Here is a 25,437-nt window from a genome sequence, read left to right on the forward strand (position 1 = left end):
TTTTGTTGTTTTCATCACACCAGTACCAAGCTTGTTGTTACTGTACACGAGTATGTCCCATAGAAAATTGAATGTAAGTAAATGTGTCTACATTTATTCTATGTCTGCGCAAAATGTAGGGTATTTTTTCTAGGTTTTCTTTGACATGACAACACACAAACACATACGGTGTATCTCTGCTTTGCCCAGTGACCCGTGTAGGCAGGTTGCCGGGCTGTCATAACATCCTAGCTAACTCACAAGCTCCTTAGCCGTAGCTAGGCTAAACACCAGGCTGTCAGACTCACTGCAGTGATGCCCCAGAGTTCACCCACCTGTCTGCTGCTGGAAATTACTGCAATGTTCGGCTGTACATGTGTGAATTGTACACCTTGTGTACGATGAACTGTCCTTGAGTGTACCTCCCCAGCATCTGTGTGTCTCTAAGATCTGGTGTGTGTGCACCAGCAAACAAACTGCCTTTGGTTTGGTGTGTGTGTGTGGAGGTGACAGGCTGGTGTATCTACAGAGAATGTGGTAATAAGTACAGTTGACGGCCATGTCAGGAAGGTAGTGGGTGTCAACAGATAAAACTGTTTGTGTTTAGGCCTGGCTTCGGAACACTGTCACTCCGCTCAGCTCCTGCCTCCCTTCCTGTCACCTTGTGTCTCTCCCTTTATCTCTCTCTTCCTTTCTCAGTCCCTTTTATTCATTTTCCTTTCCCATCTCCAACCACCACCTCTGCTGAATTGTTTTTCTCACTGCTCCCTTCTTCTTCCAGCCCCTCCCCTCCTTTGCTTTATCTCTGTGTGCATGCGCAGGAGGTCCTATGATGATGGTCTTTGCTGATGAAGCCTGTCTATCCATGCTCTGTGTGTTTGCTGATGTAGCGTGTGTGTGTGTGTGTGTGTGTGTGTGTGTGTGTGTGGTGTGTGTGTGTGTGTGTGGTGTGTGTGTGTGTGTGTGTGTGTGTGTGTGTGTGTGTGTGTGTGTGTGGGTGTGTGTGTGTGTGTGTGTGGTGTGTGTGTGTGTGTGTGTGTGTGTGTGTGTGTGTGTGGTGTGTGTTCGTGGCACGGCATGATGGAACTGGTCTTTGCTGATGAAGCTTTAGTCTCTGTAGACCTTTCCTCATTACCAGATGAGAGACAGATGCACTGCTTTGGAGTGAGAAAGACAGGAGGAGGCGAGAACATTGAAAAATAAGGATTCATAGATTGCGAGTAAATCCACATTAACCAGGCTCATTTGGAAATATCATTTATATGTCAGAATGACTACTTAAGCATTGTTACAACATTATTGTAAAGCTCCCTGTTCTTTTGATGCCATGAACATGTATCTTACTGTTATATCAGCAACAAGTCTTGGTTATATCTGATATAGTTTACAAACTATAAAGCACCTTCTAAATTACACAAGCAAAGTACATTATGATAACAGGAGAACACATTTAAAATATCAAGAGAAAACATCTTAATGACAAACAAATGTAGAATACACAGAGAGAAACATGTACTTACATTTCATACAAAAGAAGAAAATGAAAAGCATTTTTGTGGGTTTTTAAGTAATTGAAGTAACAATAGTTTGCAGCTCTGATAAACTCAGGCAGGTCATGATAGAGAGGTCCTTCCACAGTCTCCCATCCTCCCCCCATCCCTCCCCCACTAACTAACGTGTTGTTCCAAACGCGCTGACAGAGGCAGCCTATAATGGCCTTAATATTGTACACGTCGGAAATGAGGGGGAATAAATTGTGCTGATTCTTGTCTTTCTCTTTGTTTTCTTCTCTTTTCTCTCTCTGTCTTTGTCTTCTTCCTCCCGCTCTCCCTTTGTTTTCTTATACATAACTGTCTGGCCTACGCTGCATCATAAATGAACTTAATATTCTTTGTATACAAGGAAAGGGAGGAGGGTGGCTTATTAAAACTTAATAGAAAAGCACACCACGGAAGCATGGACACACACAACACACACACACACACCACACACACACACACAGACACACATAACACACACCACACACACACACACACACACACACACACACACACACACACACACACACACACACACACACACACACACACACACCACACACACACACACACATACACACACACACACACACACACACACACACACACACACACACACACACACCAACCAACCAACCCACTGATTACTAAAGCAGTGCTCTTATAGATGAGACTTCTAGTGGAAGCAGGTGGAAATTGGTCAAATCAGTGAAAGTGGAAGACACAGAGGGAGACAAAACAACAATTCACTTTGGTTTTGTTAGAAAAAGAACGTTGGTTTAATTAACCAGCTGCATCTTAAACTGATAAAAAATAAGTGTATGTTTGTGTGTAAGCGTGTGTGCCACTGGGGGTTCCTTCTTGATGGTGGGGTGCCGAGAGATTTAATCTTATTAACAGCCCTTACCCTGTTTGGCAAATGGCTTTCCAACTGCTCGGGTAATGAACTGTTTGAAAGTGTTTTCAGCACACACTAACATACATCACTCAGGCACAGAGACACACACATCTACACACAAACCACACCTTACACTTCTGAGCCAGCCCCCTCCCCTTTATACTGAACAGAGGCCAGATTGCCAGCTGGTCTTCAGGTCTCACACACACACACACACACACACACACACACACACACACACACACACACACACACACACACACACACACACACACACACACACACACACACACACACACACACACACACACAGCTAACTGACAGCCTAGCACACTGTCTTGTTTTTAGATGCTACAGAAAAAACAGCTGTGGATTTATTATCCCATTATCAGTTATAAATGAGCATCAGTAGATCGGCTTTTAACAAATCCTGTGTGGGATTCTTCCAAGATGCATCACTTCCAGGTGAATTATAGTTGCTATTATTCTATACTTAAGCCCTGTTTTATAGCACTGATGAGGTGGGCTATTTTTACTTTGACTTGGCGGCTGCTTTTACAGATTGATTCCAAAGCTTTCCTGCCACTTTTGCTATTTTATTAGACAAGTAGTTATAACAACTGGAGGAAAATGTCAAAACAAAATGTGGTGTTTGTGAAAGTGCTCACAGTCATAATTTCAGTTTCAGCAGGGATGTTTTTGTTGTGTCTTTTGTTAATTGTCTGTCCTTGGGTTTTCTTAAATGAAACTTACACACCTCTCAGTCAGTCTACATTTACAAATCCTGCAACAAAAACTTGGAGATGATTGGTACTGGGAACTATTTCTTTAAGTTTTACAATTATGGACATTATTATTTGAACACAATACCCACAGCCGGTCCCAACTCACATTGGGTGATGCACCTTTGAAAGATAGTCAATAAATCAAAGGGCGGACATATATCGAAACACACTGCAGTAACCGGCAATTTAGCCTCTCAAATCAACCTAACTGCTTGTCTTTGTACCATAGCAAGTAAGTGTAGAAAGGAGAACAACAAACTGTTTACACAAATTATTCACTCACATCTACTTTCAATCAGTCTCAGGTAGTCAGGTGCAATTTGCTCCTATTTATTGCTATGTTCAAAATCATCATTTTCTTTCCCCTCCTAAGCTGCTTCCCATTGAGATCTGAGGAGGTATTTTTGAATGAGGGTAGCCTTCTTTTCAAAGCTTCTTCCCTAAACAAAAGAAATGTGTGTTTTCTTTTGGGTTCGTTTTCTTCCCATTAGATCATATAACGAGACAATTTGCCTCGAGCGTGCAGTTAATCACTGGGTCTAGGGAAATAAATGGTAATGCTTTTGAGCTGGCGTTGTGCTGTTTCTGAGTTAAATGTGCCGACACTTAAACAAAGCCGAGACACATTCAATGGCACCAACATTTAGACATTTGCAGAAAATACATTAAAAGATAAAACCACACGTGGGAGCCATCATTTCCCACTCTTTCGCCTTATACGTTCTTGCCCCCCGGTAAAGGAGTAAACCAATGTGACCCTCATCAATATTGACAAGCGTATTCATGAACTGAGCTCAAGGATGGAAAAATGAACAAGACCTTGGAGAGAAATAGAGAGCCGGATTGAGAATGAGACAGAATGCAAATGCTTCGATAACCAAGGGCGTTTCTTGTCAGGGGAAGGCCAAAAAACTGATATTATTCACCTCTATTCCTCACTCATCTCTTCAGCCATCACTCTTTCTCTCTCCTTGTATCTCTCCCTCTCCATCTCATTCATTTTACCCCTCCATTACTTTTCCCTGGTCTTTTTCTACGGTTGGATCTCTAAAATGACAGCACATAAAACACCTTGGAACAGAAGCTCCCAGAGTGCTCATTAGGGCCTTGTTAGCATCGAGTATGATCATCTCAAGAAGGGAATGGGTCTTGGATGGGTGATGGAGCTAAACAGATGAGATAAAAATATATTTTCTTACCAAAGTGTCTTTTTACTGAGCCATATCAGAAATCACTAAAGATTCAAATCCATTTACTTCCTCTGGCACAATGGAGAGCTTAACCCTCTCTCTCCAGATGCTTTGATGGACTAAATATAAATCACTCGTTCGCTGCTGTCTTATAAAGAGATTGATTTGAAAACAGCTGGACTCAATATGTTTTATTTTTCAACCTCAACACCTCCATGCCTCAGAATATCAAAGGTACAATAATGTTTCTCCACTGAACAGCAAAGCAGCAGGAGCCACTGCTTAGTAGCCGGTATCAGACCTTGGCCAAAATGGCTAGTTATTGCTCGGAAAAGAAAAGTTATTTTGCCTGAAACTGTTTTGTGAGTGTTTTGAGCATCACAAGCAGACACAAGCTCATTAGAATGCATATATTGCCACTCTTGTTACACTGGGAGCCATAACAGCATGTGTACCCAGGAGGAGCAGCGTGAGCAGCATGTAAGCTGCTCCAGTCCTCCACTGTGTCGATGCAGGAGGTGTTCAGGCACAGTGTTGAGTCTAGGTCACACCAGTTTTGTTCAAGCAGCATCAAAAGCTAAACACAGCTATTGTGGTCATGACTCACAAAAGAAAGGGGGGGAGAAGTGTTTTACCAGTTGTTTTAAATCACATTTACTTTTTACGTCATGGCTAACCAATTTGGAAACAATGCTTCTGTGCTTAGAAATACGATTATGTTCCTATCGCTGCAGGCCTCCATTGGTTCCCATCCATTTCCATACAAAAAGGACATCCATTAATTGAATTACCACGCAACAACAATGTAATATTGACAAAAATGAACACAGACCTCATCTCCACTGTGTTGAATTACCCAACTAAAGCAAATTTCGAGGAGCCACCTTATTGATTTCGTATCGTACACAAATGAATGAAAACAAATAGCTTCTTAGCTCCACAAGACATGCTGAATAGACCTTGATGTCGGATGTTCTTTTCATATAAAGCATACATGACACAACATATTGTGTTTGTTTGTAGCACCTCTTGTTTCGGCTGTATACACAACCTAATGGAAGTTAACATTGAGTGTATCTTCAGAGGATGGGATTCCTCCTTTAGCCAGGGGGCACACAGTGATGAAATATATTCTAGTGTGTGCCTACATTTCTGTGTGTTTTTTTTTCTTCTCTATGACACAAACACACTGTAACACTCTCTTCGATATTTGACCTGTTCTGCTCCCGAGCAAATAATAATTGTCCTTCCTGCATCCTAACACACGCACATTACCTTACCTCCAGTTTCTCTCCAAGTTGTATTTTCCTTTGTTTATCCTAAGCTACCTTCATACTACAATCCATATAGCTATCTAGTATACTCCACTGTACATTGATTTCAACGAGTATAACATCCAAAATTCACAAGGGGTCTGCCTCTAGATATTCAATTATAAATACTGACAGAATATATAAAACAAATACACACAATCTCTCCTCCATTCTGTTTGCCTTTACTGACCTTTACTGTACAGTATGTATAATGTTTTAGTTGGCAGTTGAAAATGTGTATTACAGTATATTCCCCAACCCGCTTTTGTTGTCAGTATGTACTTCATGGTGTTTTTCAAATGGCCCATTGTGGATCAGTTCCTGGTTAAAGACCTTTTAATTCTACACACACCTCTTTCCTCTTTGGCTCTGTCAACAGCGTTTCATTAAAACGGTCTCAGTGGTTTGTTGCCGGTGAATGTTTTCCCTCTAACTTCAGCTCCCGTTGGTGCGGTCCTTGAAGTTCATTCTAAGAAAATTGAGCTTGACAGCAACAGCAGTTAGTTTGGCTTTTGTGTTTCCCCTTTGTTGTTGCTGCTCCTTTTGATTCGGCAAAGGAATAATGCAAAGGGCAATACAAAGTGTTATTAACTTTTTTTTTTCTTTCTCTCCACATTATTTTCTATCATTCTCTCTGCTTTGCTGCTCTCTCAACTCATTTTCTTTATTCATAACCCCCCTTTCCTCTCATCTCTCCATCCAGGCAGTACTATGAGATGCTGTACAACACTGCAGATGAGCTACTGAACCTGGTGGTGGACCAGGGTGTGCGCTACACGGAGCTGGAGTACATCAATGCCCTGTCCTTGCTCCATCGCAGCCAGACGGGGGTAGGGGACATGAGCACCCAGAACGTCCGTCTGCAGAGGCTGAAGGAGATCATCTGTGAGCAGGCTGCCATCAAACAGGCCACCAAGGACAAGAAGATCACTACGGTGTAAGGATGAAACACAACTGGGTTCACTAGGGGGTCGATGACCGGGAAACACATTTTTATTTCAGCTCCTTCAGATCTGTCTAGCAGGAATAAGGGCAGCAGATAATTGGGTCATGCAAGAGTAAGGAGTTAAAGGGCAAACACTTGCAGGAGAGGGGATATTTAGGAATTGGGTTAGGAAACATTGAAATAAAGGCTTGCTCGAGATTTAAATCATAATGTGTGAAATCTTTTGACCAGAAATATGTTCTCTCCATTTCCTCCATTATAAAAATGTACTACAGTTAGAGGGTTGACACAGATACACCTTCCAACTCTGGGCTTGTCAAATATATCAAAAATATACAGTAAGGCTTACTCTAATTGGGAAGTGAGGTGATAGCCAACACAACTGCAAAGTTTGCAAGTTTAGTTTGTTATGCATGGTATGACATAAGGTCACCTATATCAATTGACACTTTTAAAAAGAAAAAAGACAAATTCATCACTAGTGCTGCCACACTACAGTCCCCCACTGACCATGACTCCAGCTCCAGATAAAAAGGTGATTGTCTTGGACTCTCCCCCGAACTTGGTCTCCATCTCATCTCATTTTTCTATTAGATCTAAACTGCTGCTCTCAATTACACCTCTATCTCTCCTCTCCTGGCATCCCCATGGGCCTACTGATTCTGTCTGCAATAACAGATGCCAGATTAGGCCGTCTGAATGAGGCCACATCTTCCGCCTGCTGACAATTTTCAGTTTGTCCCCAAAGATTTCCCTAGCTGAGAATTGTATCATATCTATGGCTGTTGAAAAATCTGTTTTATTTGTCTTTTTTTCTCATAGTTTGTGCAGTAAACTCCTGTGGAAAGTTGTGAGTTTCATCATTCTATAAATCAGGAAAATGTTTTTTTTTAAACTATTATATTTCAAGTCCATACCACAGTGGAAGGAATGTTTTCAAGACGTGTTTAGGAATACATTTCCTCAGTCATACTAGCTCTATAGCTGAAACAATACAGTTCTCAATCTTCGTTTTGCTGCCCCCACCACTTGTCCTCAAGTCTTCTAAAGTGAACCAAACGTATAAACTCAAGAGACGATCACAAATCATTCCCCCTTCCTGCAACCCTCCGTGTTTTTTGTTCATTAACTTGGGTGAGAAGTGCTTAACGAGAGCGTATGGGAGCCTTGTCAATACGGCAGGCCCGGCGCTGGTCTCCCCGAAGCCCACAAAGCAATCCATCAAAATGACACAGGCTGGGATCGATGGGAAAACAACACGGGGCTGCTGAGGGGTTTGCCTACCACTCTGAAACGTACACTTGGTGTTAATTCTCAAATCTGCTCATTCAGCTATTAGCTACTTTTGTAAGGTTATACATGAGAAACTTTAATACAATGTTAACCAACTGTGTCATGTCACACATGGATACTATTATACTAGATTCCCACTGCACACATATAACGTATAAAGCTCCAGAAGGCTTATGTATTGGGTATACTTCATATGTAAGTGTGAAACACTCCTGCTGCCATTGCTTTTTATTCAATAATGAAATGTACTTTAGGGTTCATTTTGTAATTTAGAAGCAAAACTGAGTTTATCTGCCTTTCTATCTCACTTTTCCTTGGCAATGGACCTTTGTTTTGCACAGAGTAATTTCTTTGTTTCAAGAAAGAAAGTATTGAAAGTTATACTTTGAAATGTGTTTGTCTTGGAAAAGTTTAAACATGATTGTTCTGCTGTTATCTTAGAAATGCTCTCATGTTAGTCTAAATCAAGCCCATGTGATTTGTTTATGCATACTCTAATACACTGAACAAAAATAAAAGCTTCAAATTCACTCATGTTTTGTGTATATTGTACAGTGTTTTTCCTTAGCTGAATAACACTCATATTTTTCATTGCGGGAAGCACAGCTGACGGGAGTTATTTCACACAGTAACACCTCTCCTCTCATGACGGCACCGTCCATCACTGTTTTTGATGCATCTGAGACTTTACTGATTCCACCTTATGTCATACAGTATTAGTGAGACCAACGCTGGAGGAGTTGTTTTACCTGACAGCTGTGATGTGTTGTCTAACATGGTTTGAAGCATGAAGTGCAGCATATTGGAGTCAGGAAAACCAACACTGACAACACACCACCTGAAGCCCACATGAAGCCCTGAGTTGTGGCTGTAAATCCATATTTGTCGGTACAGTCTATAGTGAGATGTTTGCACAGCCTCTATGTTATTAATAGTGCTTACTGTCATGGACTCCTGAAGGCGAAATCTAAATTTAAGAAACTGTATGACCCTGCAGCTGATATGTATTATACAAAATTGGACATTTCTAAACACTTCAGTAATGTTTATATACATTGTAGTACTATTTATTTGTTTCTATATAGCCTATTCTGTATGTAAACAAATATATTGCATTTGGTTTTATTTAATGATGTAGGCCTTGAAGGTGAATGTTTTTCCTTTTGGAAATGCATGTCAAGTTTGTTTTCCTTAAAGGGCTGGTAACACATTGCAGCTATCCCAGGAGGATTTGGAGATGTAAGTGTTGTTTTCCAGTGGAGTAAAGTAACTAAGTAGATTTACTCAAGTACTGTACTTAATTACAATTTTGAGGGATTTGTATTTCTACTCCATTACAATTCAGAGGTATATTTTGTACTTATACTCCACTACATTTATTGAATATATTTAGTTACTTTGCAGATTTGGATTAATGATATATAATGATGAAATATAATTAACACTTAACACACAAAAAATACGTTAGTCACAGTACATTTCACAAGCTACCCTGCACTACACAAAGGCATTTAAATTGGCTGCAGCTTTACCACCTGGATAACAATTACAAAGCATAAATAATTATAATCAAAACATATATAGGCCTACGATTCTGAAATGGGCTAATCTGAATAAATGAGTACCAAATTCTGATGCTAATACTTTTGTACTTTTACTTAAGAACATGTTGTAGTTATAATAGTGTATTTAAGTTAACTGTAGTATTTATATTACGTTTTTAAGTATCTGAGTTCTTCCAACACCAATGGTTGTTTTCCCCCTTCTCCTTTTGGAGCTGGAAAACTACATGACCCACAACTCCTTTCATTTCGCACTCGTTTTAGCGTTGCCTAGTTACGAGGGCGCGTGCTTAATGTGAAAAGCTAACTTACTAGCTAACAGGAACACGGATATTCGTACTTTTTATTTAATTGTAACACTAAGTGCGCGCGTTGACTGCTTCTCAGTAAGTCTTAAGTCAGACTTTGTCGAGTTTTCATTACGGAATAATGAAGGAAACAGAAAGTGAAGAGTTGTCCTCAGCGTCGCCTAGCTGCTCCCCCCCCCCAGGGTCCCACAGTGCCGCTCCCCCTGCAGAGGCTCCGGGCTGCCAGAAGCTAGAGGAAAACAGAGACATGGAGGTAAGGATAACGCTACTTTAGCTGCTTAAACTAAATAAGAAACATGTGTTTTTGTTTTCATACTTATAGAAACACACTGTTGTTGAACTGTTTATTTTTCTTTTATTGTTTTCATCATGACAAAAAAGTAAGAGCAGTTTCAATGAAACCCCTTATGTGTTCTCTTATGCCACAGATAAAGCAGGTTACCTTGCACAAGAGGTCTGGGCAGGTAAAAGACCATAGCAAGGTGAAATGGTTGGATTTGTAATTTGCACTTTGTGCAATTTGTGCATCCATATTAAGCGTGTGTGTGTGTGTGTATAATGCATGGATTAGTGCATGTGCTTTTTAGACTCCTTTTGAATTCTGTAGATGCATTGTTACAGGGATTCCAGCAGTTAATTGCAATAAAATATCCACCACACTATTCTAATAAAGCTTTACTTTTAGTTTGTTTATGTTTACAGAAGGTAGGTGTTTTAACTGCTGAGGTGGTCTCCAGCTGTGTGTCCAACCTTGGACGCTTTGGCTCTGGGCTGCATCATGTGTACCACCACCTGTCACTGCCTGTAAGTGTTTGTCAAAGAAATAGTCAAGCTTTTATGTATGTCGATTGTCTGAATTATCAAGACATTTGTGACAAATCAGTATGCATTCACATTATGTCATGTTATAGTTATGTTAACCGCTATCCTTGCAGTTTATTTTGAGGCACATTTATTTAACAGAAGTTGTATTTTTCTTATTGGAGAGTCAAGATCTCAGTGACGTCTCGGTTTTATCCAAGTATGTCCACCTTGAAATGCTGGAACTGCCACATAACAAAATTAAAGGTGATTATTCTTTATTAAAGATCTATTTACATTTGAATATGTATACTCTTCTGTTGCTGTCTTTATCCTATATGTTCAACTGCTCTCACTTTTCTCAACTGCCAGATTTATCCTGTGTGAGCCACATGCCCTACCTCGTCACTCTGAATGCTTCTCACAACGAAATCTCCAGCTTCTTTGGATTCCAGCCCCCCATGAACCTAAAAGTAATACAGGACCTTGAGCTGACAGGATAAGAGCACATTTGATGGGCGGCTTGGGCTTTACCTTCTCTTGCTATTCCCTCCAGATAGGAATGAATTTCCATGGCCCACCATCTGTAGTCTCTTTGAATATGCTTATGGCATTAACTGCCCTTGAACGACAGTAGACTTTAGTGAATTAGACAATTATTTTATATACTCCATCAATTCAGTCGAAAATAATTACTTCAGTGAAATGTAATGAACACTTTTTTAATATTGTTCTGCTTTTTTTTTCAGGAGGTCAATTTCTCCCACAACCGTATAACAAAAATGGAGGATTTGTCAGCCTATTCATCTCTTTGTAATCTTGATCTGGATTGTATCCTTATAAGGACATACATTCATCCATATGCACTTGAACTTGCACACTTCCTCTCTCTTTGTCTTTGCATCTGCATGTTCCTTTTGTGATTATTTTTTAACACACCCATGCTTAGACAACAGTCTCAGTGAGATCACTGGCCTTGAGCAATGTTTCAAGCTCACCCATCTCAGCGTGGCACACAACAAGATCTCGAGGATCAGCGGCCTGCACAGCCTGCCTCTCACACACCTCTGCCTGGTAGGTGCTCCTCTATAACAGTCAGAAGTATGACCAACACAATGCTAATTCCAACACAACAATTCCTACACACAGTTCTTTCAGGCACAGACATACACATAGTTTGTCTGTCTTTGCCAGAGCTTGTTGTGTTGTCTCTATATCATCTCCACACCCACAGTAGAGTTATTCTCTCTTTTTATGTATGTTTTACTCAATGTATGCTAAATCTCACCTATTTATGTTTGCCTCTGTATTCTGGCCCCTCTGTCTTTCTCTGTATGTCTCTGTTTTTGGCTGAATTTTGACATTCATTAAAACCTTGGCCCCCTGATCGAGAATCACCATATGGTCCAACAGCAGGCATTTTCTCTCTCTCTTCTCTCCCTATCTCTCTGTCTCACTCTCTCTGTGTGTGTGAGTGTGTGTAATTGTGCACACATGCATGTTCTGTCCTTTATCAGTGTTTCCTCATTGTCGGCAGCCATCGGCCTGGCTGTGTGTGCCCCTGTCTGTGGCTTTGCTTTGGGACCAGCTGTTGGTGTTTGAGTGAGCCTGGACTGAGTTCACCACACACAAACACACACAGATACAAGCACACAGTCACACATACCTTGTCCATCCAGCATCCTTCCAATCCCATCCCTGACCCCACTTCCTCACATGCAGGCTCCCTCAACAGCATAACCCTGTCAGCCCGGTTCCCTGCCCATCACTGCACCGACACAGAGCTTCCAGGGAACAGCACCGTCACCCAGCCCTCTGACAGCTACCCTCTGCCAGGCAACATGCTTGGCAAGAGCAGGACGAGGTGTGGCCAGGCGGGTGGATAACAACTTCAGTCAGTGGAATGGAGTGAGAGGCAGGCTGGGGACCCCGACAAGGGAGGAGTTCCTAGGTCTGGCTCTTTAGTTGGTTAGCGCTGCGCTAGCACCTCGCCAGCTGTTTGGCTGTCAGTCCTCACCTGTCAGGATTTAGCAGAGAGAGACAGGCCTGCCACTCAACTCAGCACTGAGGGGAAAGAAGGTTCAGGCAACCTGCAGAGCGACCGTAGCACGTCTTTAATATTTATAAGTGGGAACTGTTGGCTTTATATGAAGTAGAACAGTGAGTGAGAATCCACTTAGGTATGCGTGCATATTCATGAACATCACATACTCGCTTCTTTAAATGTGTTCTCTTTCCGTTCTGTGTCCAGAGGGGAAACCAGCTGGAGAGGATTGAAGGGTTGGAGGATCTGAAGTGTCTGCAGGTTCTTGACTTGTCTCTGAACCGCATCACCAGCCTGTCTGGGCTCCTCAATCTCCACCTGCTGGGCTCCATCAATCTGGAGAAAAACATGGTATTGATCTTTGAGAATCTTCAAAAAAAAACGTCTCAACACCAACAATCTGACATGTGATTAAGCTCATTTATTGTATGGGTTAAACATTCAGACACAAATGCACATTTTCACTTAATTGACTGAAATTGTACTTTCACACTCAACATGTTTCCTAATTTAATAACTACAAATAAACTGGATGAACTTGTGGTTTTGTTACAGATCAGTGAAATTCAGGAGTGCAAGCACATTCATGATATTTTCCTGTTGAGGGACCTCAACCTAGTGGGAAACCCTGTACAGGTAACCTAACCCTTTATTGACCACATGGTTCTGATATGAGAACATTTATGTTATATGTTGATATACTGTATACAGTTTTGAAAGATGTCCTTTGTTCCTGCTTCTTCTCTTCTTTTGTTTCTGTACCCAGTCTGTTAGTACTTAAGGCTCTATGATGACTTCCACCTGTATGTAGCATTTCAAAATTGATGAGAGTTGGTTTCAAGTACATATTTATCATATGTTTTTTCTTGTTATACTACTATGTGACTGTAATTTGCAGGATCAGCCCGATTACAGACTGGCAGTCATCTTCCTCCTCCAACATCTGACTGTGCTGGACCAAGAGAAAGTCACTGTTGAAGAAAAGGTATAAATAAACATAACTATTTACTATTTCTTGACCCTAGGATCTGTTACAATTTCACAGCAGACATACAGTTTCAAAATACCTGACCATGTTCTATCAGCATACTGCACTAATCTCTACCATCCATCAGAGGTTGCTTACAACACGTTATTACATTCCTTACATCCCAGGTGTCATCAGTAAACCAGTTTGACCCTCCTTTGGATGTGGTAGCAGCCCGGGATCACATGACCCACCTGGTGTATCAGCTGATGCAGCCTCAGGTGCTATATGACAGGTCGGTCCAAATATTGTGTTGTAACTATGATAACCTCTGAATGGTCCTCTGCTTTCTTTCTGCATATTAAGCTTAAAACAAAACCACCCAGTGAATTGAGTTAACTCTTTATTGAATTTGTTAAAAGAACTGAATGTGAAGGTTTACAGTCAAATGTGTTGATTAGTTATAATTATAAACATCTACAGCATGTGAAGCATTTATCTGCAGTGTTTCTGTGTTGCTCATATTTTCTACTCCCTGAAAGAAAAGAATTAGTTCATGCATCAGCACTTTTTTTGAAAACATCTATCATCAGCAAATAAAATGCTGCAGCTACACTCAATTCACCGTTCTCCCCTGTGCTTCCTAGAAAGAGCACATCCATATTGCCCTACAGGGCTCCTTTTCATATTGACTGAACACCACTCACAACTGGAGAAGTTGGTGCTCTTGCTTCAAGGTTATACTCAACTCATCTCAAAGAGATCATACCTGTATCACCTGTGTGTGTGTGTGTGTGTGTGTGTGTGTGTGTGTGTGTGTGTGTGTGTGTGTGTGTGTGTTGTGTGTGTGTGTGTGTGTGTGTGTGTGTGTGTGTGTGTGTGTGTGTGTGTGTGTGTGTGTGTGTGTTGTGTGTGTGTGTGTGTGTGTGTGTGTGTGTTGTGTGTGTGTTGTGTGTGTGTGTGTGTGTTGTGTGTGTGTGTGTGTGTGTGTGTGTGTGTGTCCAACAGTACTATGCCTACTACAGACTCTCCATATCCTATGCTGGTTCTGACTGGTCCTCAGGGCTGTGGGAAGAGAGAGCTGGCTCACAGACTGTGTCAGGAGCTGAACGAATACTTTGCCCATGGGTCAGTTTCTGTACACATGTCACTTGTCATGCATTGTCACAGTACTTGCAGGGATACTAAAATAAATCACAAAATATAGAAAAATAAACAGAAAATCCACATTACATAATCATTAAATGTTGAAATAATTGATCTGCTCTGTGTTTTTTTAAGAAACTAAATGGTGTTATGTACAGTTTTCTTAAAAGTATTAGTGGTATGAAAAAGAAAAAAAAACAATTGTATTGAGTCTGGTTAGCTCTTAAGCTGCACATATCTGCAAATGGTAGCAACGATTCTTACTGTAGTATAAGCAACCCTTTCAAGTGTCAATATGAAGAAAGGTTCATAACTTGTTGAAAAAGATAACATCTGCTCCTGAATATATGAAAGGAAAGGTCAGACATTGTGAAGATAATAATGTATGGATAATATATATATTGTATATAGTAGTCCCAGGTGCCCAAACACTACCTATTACATGTGGGGCCAAAACAGTACAGCAATATGGAAAATAACCTACATCCTAAAGTACGGACTGAAATGTTCCAGAAACCCAAGGGTCCTGTCCCAGCTCATTGGCCCCTTTGCTGGTTATTTTAAGTAGTTGCAGACCTCGTCAATTATAGAGCTAAATATGTTTTATGAAATCTCAAGACTGTTTCTGTACTGTGTGTTTTTCCACAGAACCAGTCACACCACTAGGGGGCCTTACTTCGGGGAGGAGGATGGAATTGATTGCCATTTTGTCAGTGAGGAAGATTTTCAGAACATGATTCACATGGTGCGTTCATTGCATTCGTTGAGATTTAGTTTACACCACAGACCCTGGGAGTGACCAACTGAGAACAAAATACACGTTTTAAAATGATTCAGAACTTAAAATAATATTGTACACTCAGTGTCATTATCAATGAATACTCACCACAAGTTAATTAAATATGCACTAGGTTTTAAAACAATGTTTTATTGTTGTTGTGGTTGATTCAAGCCAATCACTGGCCAAAATCATTTGACTGGTTGAGATAAGTAATTTTCACTTGGATTGATTGAGTTTACTTTAACTGACTGATAGTCAAATGACCACAGATGAATTGAGCCATTTTAATAAGGTGTAACGGCTGTATTAATGAAATATCTCTTAAAGGATGACTGATCTCCTGCAACATTTTCCATGCTATTATTTGTTAGTCTGAGTCAACTAATAAAGAATGGGTTTTTAATTTTTTTTAAAATGCATTGGAAAAGTTCCATGAAAACATTGTTTTTATTAGAGGGTCAGCAACTGCCAGGGTCTGTTTTTATGTACATGCTTAGTTTGTATTTGTGTTAATCAACAGCAAGTAGAACTGATTAATCAGACCAGAGTAGGAGAAATATGTGCTGAGGTTTTGCGGCCTTGGACACATTTGTTCTCCATCTTGTCCCTCTTGTCTAGCTGTGTGTTATGTAAGAGTGTTGGGGGATGATAGATGGAGGTCTGGGTCATGTAATGATTTACACAGAGCTGCCTTTGATGCTGGAATTGATTCCTTTTGTGCCGAGGAAGTGGACCAGGTTGTCTTTACAGTCTGTCTCTCCGTCTAGTTGATTTTTCCATTCTTCTTTTTCTGCTGTCAGCTACTTGGTTTATGGCCGTCCTGTCCTCCCTTTTTACACTACATGCTCTCACCTTTCATGTGTCAGCTGCTTTCTTCCTCTTTCACTTCTCATCCCCTCACATGTGTTTTTTAAGTGCATGCAATCATAACCTCTTGACCCTGCCTCTTGCGGCTGTTCACAATTAACCCCAATCAGCAGACAGTCCCCTGTACTTATTTTACTCTGACTTATGACGGAAACAGAAGGAACACCTGCTGTGCAATTGGTTCTGAACCGAATCCAACCCTGACAATATGGAATCATATGAAGCATGTTTGTTTGAGTGCTTTTCAATTACCTATTTAAGAAGGCCCATTATCCAAAACATTTTTGAAGGACCTTAATTCCTGTTTGACCTAGTATTTTCAGAAGACACATTGTGTATCTAGAGACATTTGTCCTAAAAGCTATTCCTTTTGTTTGGGAATAACACCAACATTCCTTTAATTTTGATGCCACAAACCAAAGAACAAGAATGTCTTGCTTCAGGGATTTTAAGTGTTTTAAAATGTACTCTTCAAAGAAAACTGCCTGGCTAAACATCAGACAACAGGTCAGGGGTCATGTGTGAGGAGTAACAAAGGGAGAGAGTTCGCCCTGACCACCAAGTCAACCGTTCAGTTCACAGGTGGGCAAAGGACTAAAGGTTGTTAATCTTGATAGAACATGCTGGGATTGTGTTACTTTGTCAAAAAATATGTCCGCTTTAGAAGATAAAATAGCTTCCGGACTGTGGTAACCATGATGAATAATGGGACAATAAAGCAGTGCACTAAAATGTTCTCTCCTTCTTTCTTTCCCCTTGTAACTGGTAGGGTAAGTTCATTCAGACCATGCAGTACGGAGGTCACAGCTACGGTCTGAGCAGAGAGGCCATAGAGGAAGTAGCCAGGGAGGGACTGGCCTGCTGTGTGCATATGGAGCTGGAGGTGCGTATGGAACATATTGAGTGAGAGTACATCAAGCACCATATGTTGAAAATGTGTCTAAAGCCAGTAGATTGTCAGAGAGTGGATTAAAGATCTACTAGAGATATAGGATGCATACAAAGTCTTACAGGTTTACAACACATGCGAAATAAACACCCTATTTGTAACAGAAGGTCCAACTGTTTGTCTTTGGTCGCAGGGTGTGTTCAGTCTGAAGAACAGCTACTTTGAGCCTCGATACATCCTGCTCATCCCCACCCAAATGGATAAGTACATGGGTCACCTGACAAGCCGGGATCTCTACACCCAAGCACAGATAGACATGGCGGTGTCACGTGTAGAGCTCTACGCAAATACTAACAGGCAACGACTGGGATTCTTCGATAATGTTATCCCCTGTGGTACGGCAAAGAAGCATTTTCCAATTCAAGTATCTGAATTGTGACGTAAATCTGTATGTATTTATATAGTTTGATCCAGAATGAACTTGTTTAGTTATGAGTGCATTACAGAGGATAGTAATATAATTTTACATCCTTTAGTGGCTAATCTGATTCATTTTACTGTTAAGTTAATGTAATTGTAATTGTAGTACAAATTGTAATTATAGATACTGACCATTATTATTCAAAGCTAATAAAACACTTTAGAGGGGATAAATGTTCTTTCTACCTATTCAACCTTTGGATATAATGTTAGTAAGAGAAAAGGTACATTTGCTGTGATCGCTCTGTTCACCTGCAAATTGTTAAAGTAGCTGCTGGCAGGGCTAACAAAAGAGCCTTACCCAGGCTTAAATCAAACCAAGTGTCATTGCTGTAGCCTTGGATAAATTAACACACTTCACTTAAATCCATACACTACACTTTCAATCCAATTACCACATGTATTAAAGGCACGTAGCTGCAGAATAGCTGTGTTTATCATCCCCTCCTGAAAGCACTCAGACATGTTAGCTGTTCTCTTAATGAGATGAACATACAGGGAGCACGGAACCTCATCACTTTTATGCACTGCTAGCCAGCGCCTCATTACACGAAGGTCATCATCCCCATATCTTTGATGTATTACTGTTTGATGGGAGATGCATTGGTTCTGTTCATAACCACATTTTTTGTGTTGTGTCGTGTGCGTGTGTGTGTGTGTGTGTGTGTGTGTGTGTCGTGTGTGTGTGTGGTGTGTGTGTGTGTGTGTGTGTGTGTGTGTGTGTGTGTGTGTGTGTGTGTGTGTGTGTGTGTGTGTGTGTGTGTGTGTGTGTGTGTGTGTGTGTGTGGTGTGTGTGTGTGTGTGTGTGTGTGTGTGTGTGTGTGTGTGTGTGTGTGAATAGCTGATTGGGAAGAAGCCTACCAGTCACTGAGGCAGGTTGTGAAGGAGTACCTGTTGCTAGAGGAGCAGGAAGAAGGAGAGAACAACAACAGAGGATCCCCTGACAACACCTCCAATGGTGTGTTTTTGATTGCTTGTTCAGATCATCATTAGCAGACTATTTTGTGATGCAAGACGCTGGCTGCATAGTGCAGTCCGGGCACCTTGCAAGGCTTTTTTTATTTCCTTTTTTTAATGGGCAATCAACAATTTTTTTAAATGCCAAAGAAAATGTGCGTGCCAGGAAATGTAAGGACAAATACATGAATAATATCTTCTGTGGCTCTGGAAAGCTTTGCAGTCAAGGGTTTCATTATGTGATGTTAAAATGAATTATTTTTGTATCATGACCCATGCCAGACTCTAAGAGTCATCCAGTGTATCTGCTTTTATTGTACATACGTTTTGTGCCTGAATGTTATTTATGCTGTTGCCATCATACACAGTATTACCAAGAAGTATTGATATACACCGTCCGTCTCTTCCTCTCTCAGGTCACGAGCCCGAGGAGAAGCTACCCTCACCGAGGTCTGGATCCGGCGCACTTGCATCTCACTCTGCCACACCTATTGACCCGTCAGATCCATCCTACAGGAACTATTTTACCAAGATCCAGGCAGAGCTCAGCCCTGAGAAGAACCCTGTTGTGAGTAACAATATGTCTGAAAAAAAATATGAATTTATCTTCTTTACTGTCGAACATCAAAGCTCCCTGGACCCACTATATTCCACTTTCCCCCCCTTTCTCCTATCTCATTTAACCCTTGTGTTATGTTCACATTTCGCACCCTTTGGTAATGTTCGGGTCAAATTGACCCGGGACATATTTCAGGGTTTAAAAAAAATACAGAACTAAATTCAACATGCACAATTCCTTATATATTGTCTTTAACTCATTCCCCAACAATATAAATGAAATATATAATTAGTTTTTGAAAATACTCTTTGCTAGATCAAATTTAACAATGGAAGTGTCCATCGTTTTTTGTGATAAAAATGTAATTTATGTTAAAAAAAATACACTGTAATAAAAACTAAGTTTACATTTTGCTCATGCTTTTCTAGGACTAATGTAAATGAAAAAAAATGTCATTAATGTTTATTATTTTTAACCTGTCATATAATAATCAAAGCCCTGAAGGAAATAACTAATTTATTTATACTAATAAAGGACTGGCTTACCTAAAGCCAGTTGAGTAGCACTTGAAATGTTTTTGCTCTATGAAACCTGATGTACTTATATGATTCTGTTTTCTTCAAGTTGTATTTTGTTGGTCGAACGAACTTATTGTAAGTCGCTTTGGATAAAAGCGTCAGCTAAATGCAATGTAATGTAATGTAAAGTAATTTATCAGCAATTGGAACACAAGAACCACACATCCAAAAGTATTTGGCTGTGAAATATAGAGAGAATGAAACATCCATATAAATGACATAGAACAGATATAAACACAAAGCAAATAAAAACAATTAACAGTCACTATTCATAAAATACAGTATATCCGAAAACTATATTGATGAAGTGACGCTGCAGAACATCATGTGAGTCAATGGGCAAGTCCGTTTAGGAAACACATGCTGTACAGAACTTCTTCCTGTGTATAGCACAGATGTACTTGTTGCAGTTGCTGCATGTAGTCTGTGTCTTGGAGTCCTTTGAGGGTCCACAGACCTTACAGCTGGCTGTGGGGGTCTTCCAGAAGCTAACTGGGGGGTCTTCTTGCGGCTGGCTGTGGGGGTCTTCCAGCAGCTGGCTCTGAGTCAAGTTCATCTTCCAATTTGCTGTCAAATTCTGAGTTTACCTCCACATCATCCTCATCTTCAGAAATGTCTTCCTGTTCCACTTCACCGTGTTCTTCTAATGCATTCCACTCACTCTCATCCATTATTAGCTCCAAGGCTCTGAGCAGAATATCTTTTGGCCATTTTGTTGGTAGATAATTGTAGTTCTGCACTATACACTGTAACTACACTGAGGTTATGTCTCTGTTTAGTCCCTCCTCCGGCGTGCAGGTGCGAGGGGGGACAGTGCGAGAAAATGTAAAATGTTTATACATTTCTGGAAGATCTAAAATGTTTATAATGTTCTAGGATAGTTTTGTGTACTATCCAGGATCAAACAGCTTCTCTATGCATACCATTGTGTGTGTGTGTGTGTGTGTGTGTGTGTGTGTGTGTGTGTGTGTGTGTGTGTGTGTGTGTGTGTGTGTGTGTGTGTGTGTGTGTGTGTGTGTGTGTGTGTGTGTGTGTGTGTGGTGTGTGTGTGTGGTGTGTGTGTGTGTTGGTGTGTGTGTGTGTGTGTGTGTGTGTGTGTGTGTGTGTGTGTGTGTGTGTGTGTTGTGTGTGTGTGTGTGTGTGTGTGTGTGTGTGGTGTGTGTTGTGTGTGTGTTTTTCTCTGTCTGTCTGTCCTGGTATTGTATTCGGGTCAGATTGACCCGAACCTCTTATGAAGGACATAAATGCGGGTGGGCATTTTTTCATAAGTGGAAAAAAATAAAAACAATTCCACATGTCCTTCACAATAAATAAGCCCCGGCCATTGAGTTTCAGGTTGAACGAAAATATCCTTCAATTTGACCCGAACACCACACAAGGGTTAATCACCCTTCACATGGACAACTGTTTCTCACCTGAAGTACCTGTTTGTCTCTCCTTCCTTTTATCACTTCTACTCATCCTCTTCCCTCTCCTCTGCAGGAGCTAGCTTCTATCAGGAGGCGAGAGCATCTGGTGAGAGAGGCTATGGTAGGGAAGAGTCCAGGGGTCTACAGCCAGCTCTTCAAAAGGTCCATCATAAGTACTCCGCTGCTCTCAATGATTAATTTCAAGTGGGCACACTTCACTGGGCTGAATTGGTTTAATTTGTGCACTTGTCCTAAATGGTTTGTTTAGGGTATTGTATGACCTTGAAGGTGAAGTGGCAGATGGCCTCATTATTTGAATCTGAGTGTTTGTTAATATGATGGGCTTGTGTAGTGTGACTCTCTTCTCAGTTGTCCTAAAATATACCTGTCACCACTAATAACTAATACACATCTGAATGAAAAGAGATGAATGTAAAAAAAAAAATGTTTCATATACTTTATAGTCACTTGGAGCAATTATTGAATCCCATTTTTTTTTCTCAGCTCTGCTCAATCAGCACCATCATCCCTGCAGAATCCTGATGCCCATGTGAATGAGGCCAGCAGGTAAGAACACACACACAAATGCACAATTCATCTACACACACACTACCAATGCAGTCAACGGTACAGCCAGATGTTACTGCATGAATAAAACAGATGTATCATACCTTCTTCAAAGTTGTACAAGGTTTCGCTCTTTATGGTTTCTAAATTCATAATAATGGCTTTTTGATTTAAGATGCAGTGTATTATGAGCCAGAGCAAGCCTTATGGTTTCATTAAAACAATGTGAAGATTTAGGATCAGGAAACTGCTTTAGTTGTAGTTATCTTTGCTCCCTGTGCCTGCTTTTAAAAACATATGTTCACTTTTATAGAGCTCATTCTACTGGTGCTGGATATGTGAGGACAAATCTGAACACACATGCTCAGCACACACTTGCTTACACACAAATACACACACTAATACATTCTGGTTTTAGAGCTTTTGTGACTCCCCTGTGTGTACACTTACTCTCAATAAACAGGCTTACTGCACAAACATGGATTTAATCAGACCTTGACATAGTTTGTGTGGTGTGTGTGTTGTGAATGCAAAAGCACACACAGATTTGTTTCACCTTTACAAATTAGCAAAAGATAACATTTTAGATACATGCATAGATTCAGAGCATGTAGAGTCAAAATGAATTTGTTTCATGTTCTCAGAAGGTGAGTTTCACCAAAGTTCTGTCAACACGATGTGAGTGATTCGTGCCCCCAGTCTGTAGCGTTAGCATTACTCAGCCCTTCAGAATTTCTATAAAAAATTCCAGACATCTTTCTAGCTGCCCTCTTAATAGGGATGTGTCTTTACTTGTGCAGGTCTGTCTCAAAGAAACAGAGGGTGCTTTTGTATTTCTCTGGTAGGCTTTTGTTGCTTATACTGTAAAACACATGTCTGTTTGTGTCAGAGTGTGCTTGCTTGTGTGTATGCATCTACATTAACATCGTAGACATGTCTTGATTAGTCAATTCAATGGCAAAAATACATACCTGCTGGTTTGATAGTTTAAAACAAATAGTCAAACCCAAATGAGTGATCTTGGATATTGAGGAATACTTTTAAAAGTACTGTCAGTTGTGGGTGGTTTCAGCAATATGATAAAGCTTCCATAAGCACATTCTGCTGAAGTTTCTTAAAGCATTACCTCCCCTCTATCTATTTTTTTCGTTTTTCCTCCTTTAATTTCTGGTCTCTTCAACAACCTAATTTTGGTTTCACTGCACACATCACACCTCTTGCTACCTGAACGTCTTCCTCCCTTTCCTCTCCTTGTCTGTCCCTTTTCCCCTCACCCTCTGTGGCTTGTCTTTCCTCCATCCCTTCTTTTCCTCCCTTTCACAAGCAGCTCTGATGAGTCTCGTGCCAGTTCCGCGCTGACTGTGCCCGGTTCAGCCGGGGGCTTGAATGATTCAGTGGAGCCGCAAGACATATCTGTCCTGGGACACAACTTGGAAACACTCAAAGGTTATTACTGCTTTTTTGCTTTTGCTTTAATTTAGGGCATTTATGTGTTATGAATAGATAGGAAAGAGAGGAGAGATTCACGAGCAGCTAAAGGCCAGGGAAAAGACAGTTTAGCAAGTCATTTGTACACTTGTTCTGCATTAAGTTTTAACATGTTCCTATATTTCTCATATTCCAATTAATTTAGTCTAAAAACAGTCTTCATTGTTTTTTAATGACTATTATAATAACACTATTACAATTGATTATAAGATAAGTGAGCTGTCAGTAACTAAGTTCAAAAGATGTGTTGATCTGGTTCCAGGTCTGTGCTTGCATCAAGTAAAATATTCCCCTTCCTTCCTCAGACCAAACTCCAGAAGCCACCCGTCCAGGCACAGATCTGCAAGATGTGGTCGTTTCTCCCTCCTCAGATAAACGTCCTGGGTCCAACAACAAACCTATCCTGCCACCAATCCCTGCTGGGCGCAAGACCCCTGCATCTCCAAGCCCGGCTACGTCCCCCAGACCCAGCCCACACCCAGCAGGAGGGGAGGGCGGAGATGTAGACCGGGAGGGATAGCTCTTAAGGGTTCAGACTATCTGACAACTGACATAGTTGTGAATCTTAAAGTCTGGTAGGCTTCTCAAAGCAACTGCTTTATGAAGGATACATTCATTTAAAATCAGATGAAATTAGATCAATCAATATATGCATTATAGTCGTCAAACAAATATAAGCATTCCTCTCAAAGGTCTGTACCTGCAAAAGTTAAAAGAGGGCCGCAAACCACACATTTGTTGCTATCTTTACATAAACTACACAGCGTGTGATACATGGCGATACAGCCAAGACAAACACTTGTGGCGTCATCTGTCAGTACTAGTCTTTTCCTGTGAGCTGTCACTCGTGCAACAGCACGTCTGGATCTGCTGCACTTGCTATATACTATGTAAATGATGGTGTTATTGACCATATATAGAAGGGGACTTCAGTATAATTATAAGCAAAGTTGTTCTTTTCCTCTTTCAAATTACTAGCTTACAGGCCTTAAGGTATGTAGCGTTGACATATATTATGATTAGAGCTCATACACTATTAGTGTTTATTATTTACTATTTATTTTGTTTTCAAAATAACATATTCCATTCTTGACTAAATGATCTGTCTGTTTGTCTTGGAAAAGTGTATGTGTACAAACTGCGTGGTAGATGTCATGTTTTATGAATGTAGTATAAACTTTCCTGACAGTGAAGTGGCATTATATTTCCCACTGTTTAGTAATCTCATGAAATAGGGTTTGCCATTGACATCTGGATACTGATCTTTCATATGCAGCATAGAGCTCTTGTCACTGGATGATAAATACATCATTAATCTTTATCTATTCTAATGGGATTATTTATTCAACTGGAAATGCGTTCATATGGAAGTTGTTGACAGGTATTAAACAGTGCGCCATCACAAACAACTGTGTGTATTATTGTCAGTTTGTGTGTGTATGTGTAGCACACAGCCATGCAACTTGTGTGTTTGTAAATTTTGCACAATGTTCATTTTTGATTCACAGTAAATAGAAATTGTCATCTGTCACAGATGTATGCTTTGCTTATTTAGCCGGTGCCTCTGCCGGCAGTGTTGTGTATGCAGAGATTCTGCACCCATGCAAAACACACCTGGCCATCCATCACTGTCTGTCTTCCTCTCAGGCAGCAGATGTTGCAACCCTGTCATATTTCTTTGGCAGTTTGAAACTAGACAGTGTGTTTTGGGCCTCTGGGGTCCAACCCACTTACTTTGCAGTCTGTGTCCTTTACTAAAGCTCATCATGGACTAACACGTCGGCCCCCTAGCTTTAACATAACACCGGACACAGCTATATGCATAATAAAGGTTTGCCACAGCCTTTGAGCATATATAACATGAGGTAGAGATGGGAGTGACTGGGAGCTTTGCAAATTCACCCTCTGAAAATCTACTCTCAATGCATTCATTTCTCTTCTTACTATCTATTTTTCATGCGTCTGCACCTGTAATTGTCTGTTTTCCTACCTGTTTGCAGTGTTAGATTCAATGACTACAGGAGCTACTGGGTATAAAAAACTATATAGAAAATCCTAATGTTTAACAAGTAAGGAAACTCTTGCATTAAAC

The 25,437-nt window shown here is 40.6% G+C and overlaps 2 protein-coding genes across 3 annotated transcripts in view; both read left to right on the forward strand.

Moving 5' to 3' along the window:
- The window catches only part of exoc4 (exocyst complex component 4), a 120,736-nt gene extending 112,259 nt beyond the window's left edge, over positions 1-8,477 (forward strand). Inside the window, 1 exon segment of the mRNA XM_034218837.1 lies at positions 6,407-8,477. Within this exon segment, the coding sequence (XP_034074728.1) occupies positions 6,407-6,644 (238 nt within the window). The 3' untranslated portion in view covers positions 6,645-8,477.
- A 1,322-nt stretch (positions 8,478-9,799) lies between these two features.
- lrguk (leucine-rich repeats and guanylate kinase domain containing) lies at positions 9,800-24,754 on the forward strand. 2 transcript variants are annotated; one of them, XM_034218857.1, is made up of 21 exons: positions 9,800-10,065; positions 10,241-10,294; positions 10,515-10,616; positions 10,799-10,880; positions 10,986-11,086; positions 11,363-11,444; positions 11,563-11,687; positions 12,865-13,008; positions 13,213-13,293; positions 13,556-13,642; positions 13,813-13,919; positions 14,633-14,752; positions 15,419-15,515; positions 17,188-17,301; positions 17,501-17,702; positions 18,629-18,745; positions 19,161-19,312; positions 21,364-21,452; positions 21,795-21,857; positions 23,185-23,303; positions 23,651-24,754. In XM_034218857.1, the coding sequence occupies exons 1-21, from the start codon at positions 9,934-9,936 to the stop codon at positions 23,863-23,865; spliced, it is 2,385 nt and encodes a 794-aa protein (XP_034074748.1). In that variant the 5' UTR covers positions 9,800-9,933; the 3' UTR covers positions 23,866-24,754. The 2 variants fall into 2 exon arrangements, with proteins under 2 accessions (XP_034074748.1, XP_034074749.1); XM_034218858.1 differs by having other exon boundaries at positions 10,241-10,276.
- The last annotated feature ends 683 nt before the right edge of the window (positions 24,755-25,437 follow it).

The sequence above is a fragment of the Gymnodraco acuticeps genome, unplaced genomic scaffold, assembly GCF_902827175.1.
Source record: "Gymnodraco acuticeps unplaced genomic scaffold, fGymAcu1.1, whole genome shotgun sequence".
NCBI classification, from domain to species: domain Eukaryota; kingdom Metazoa; phylum Chordata; class Actinopteri; order Perciformes; family Bathydraconidae; genus Gymnodraco; species Gymnodraco acuticeps.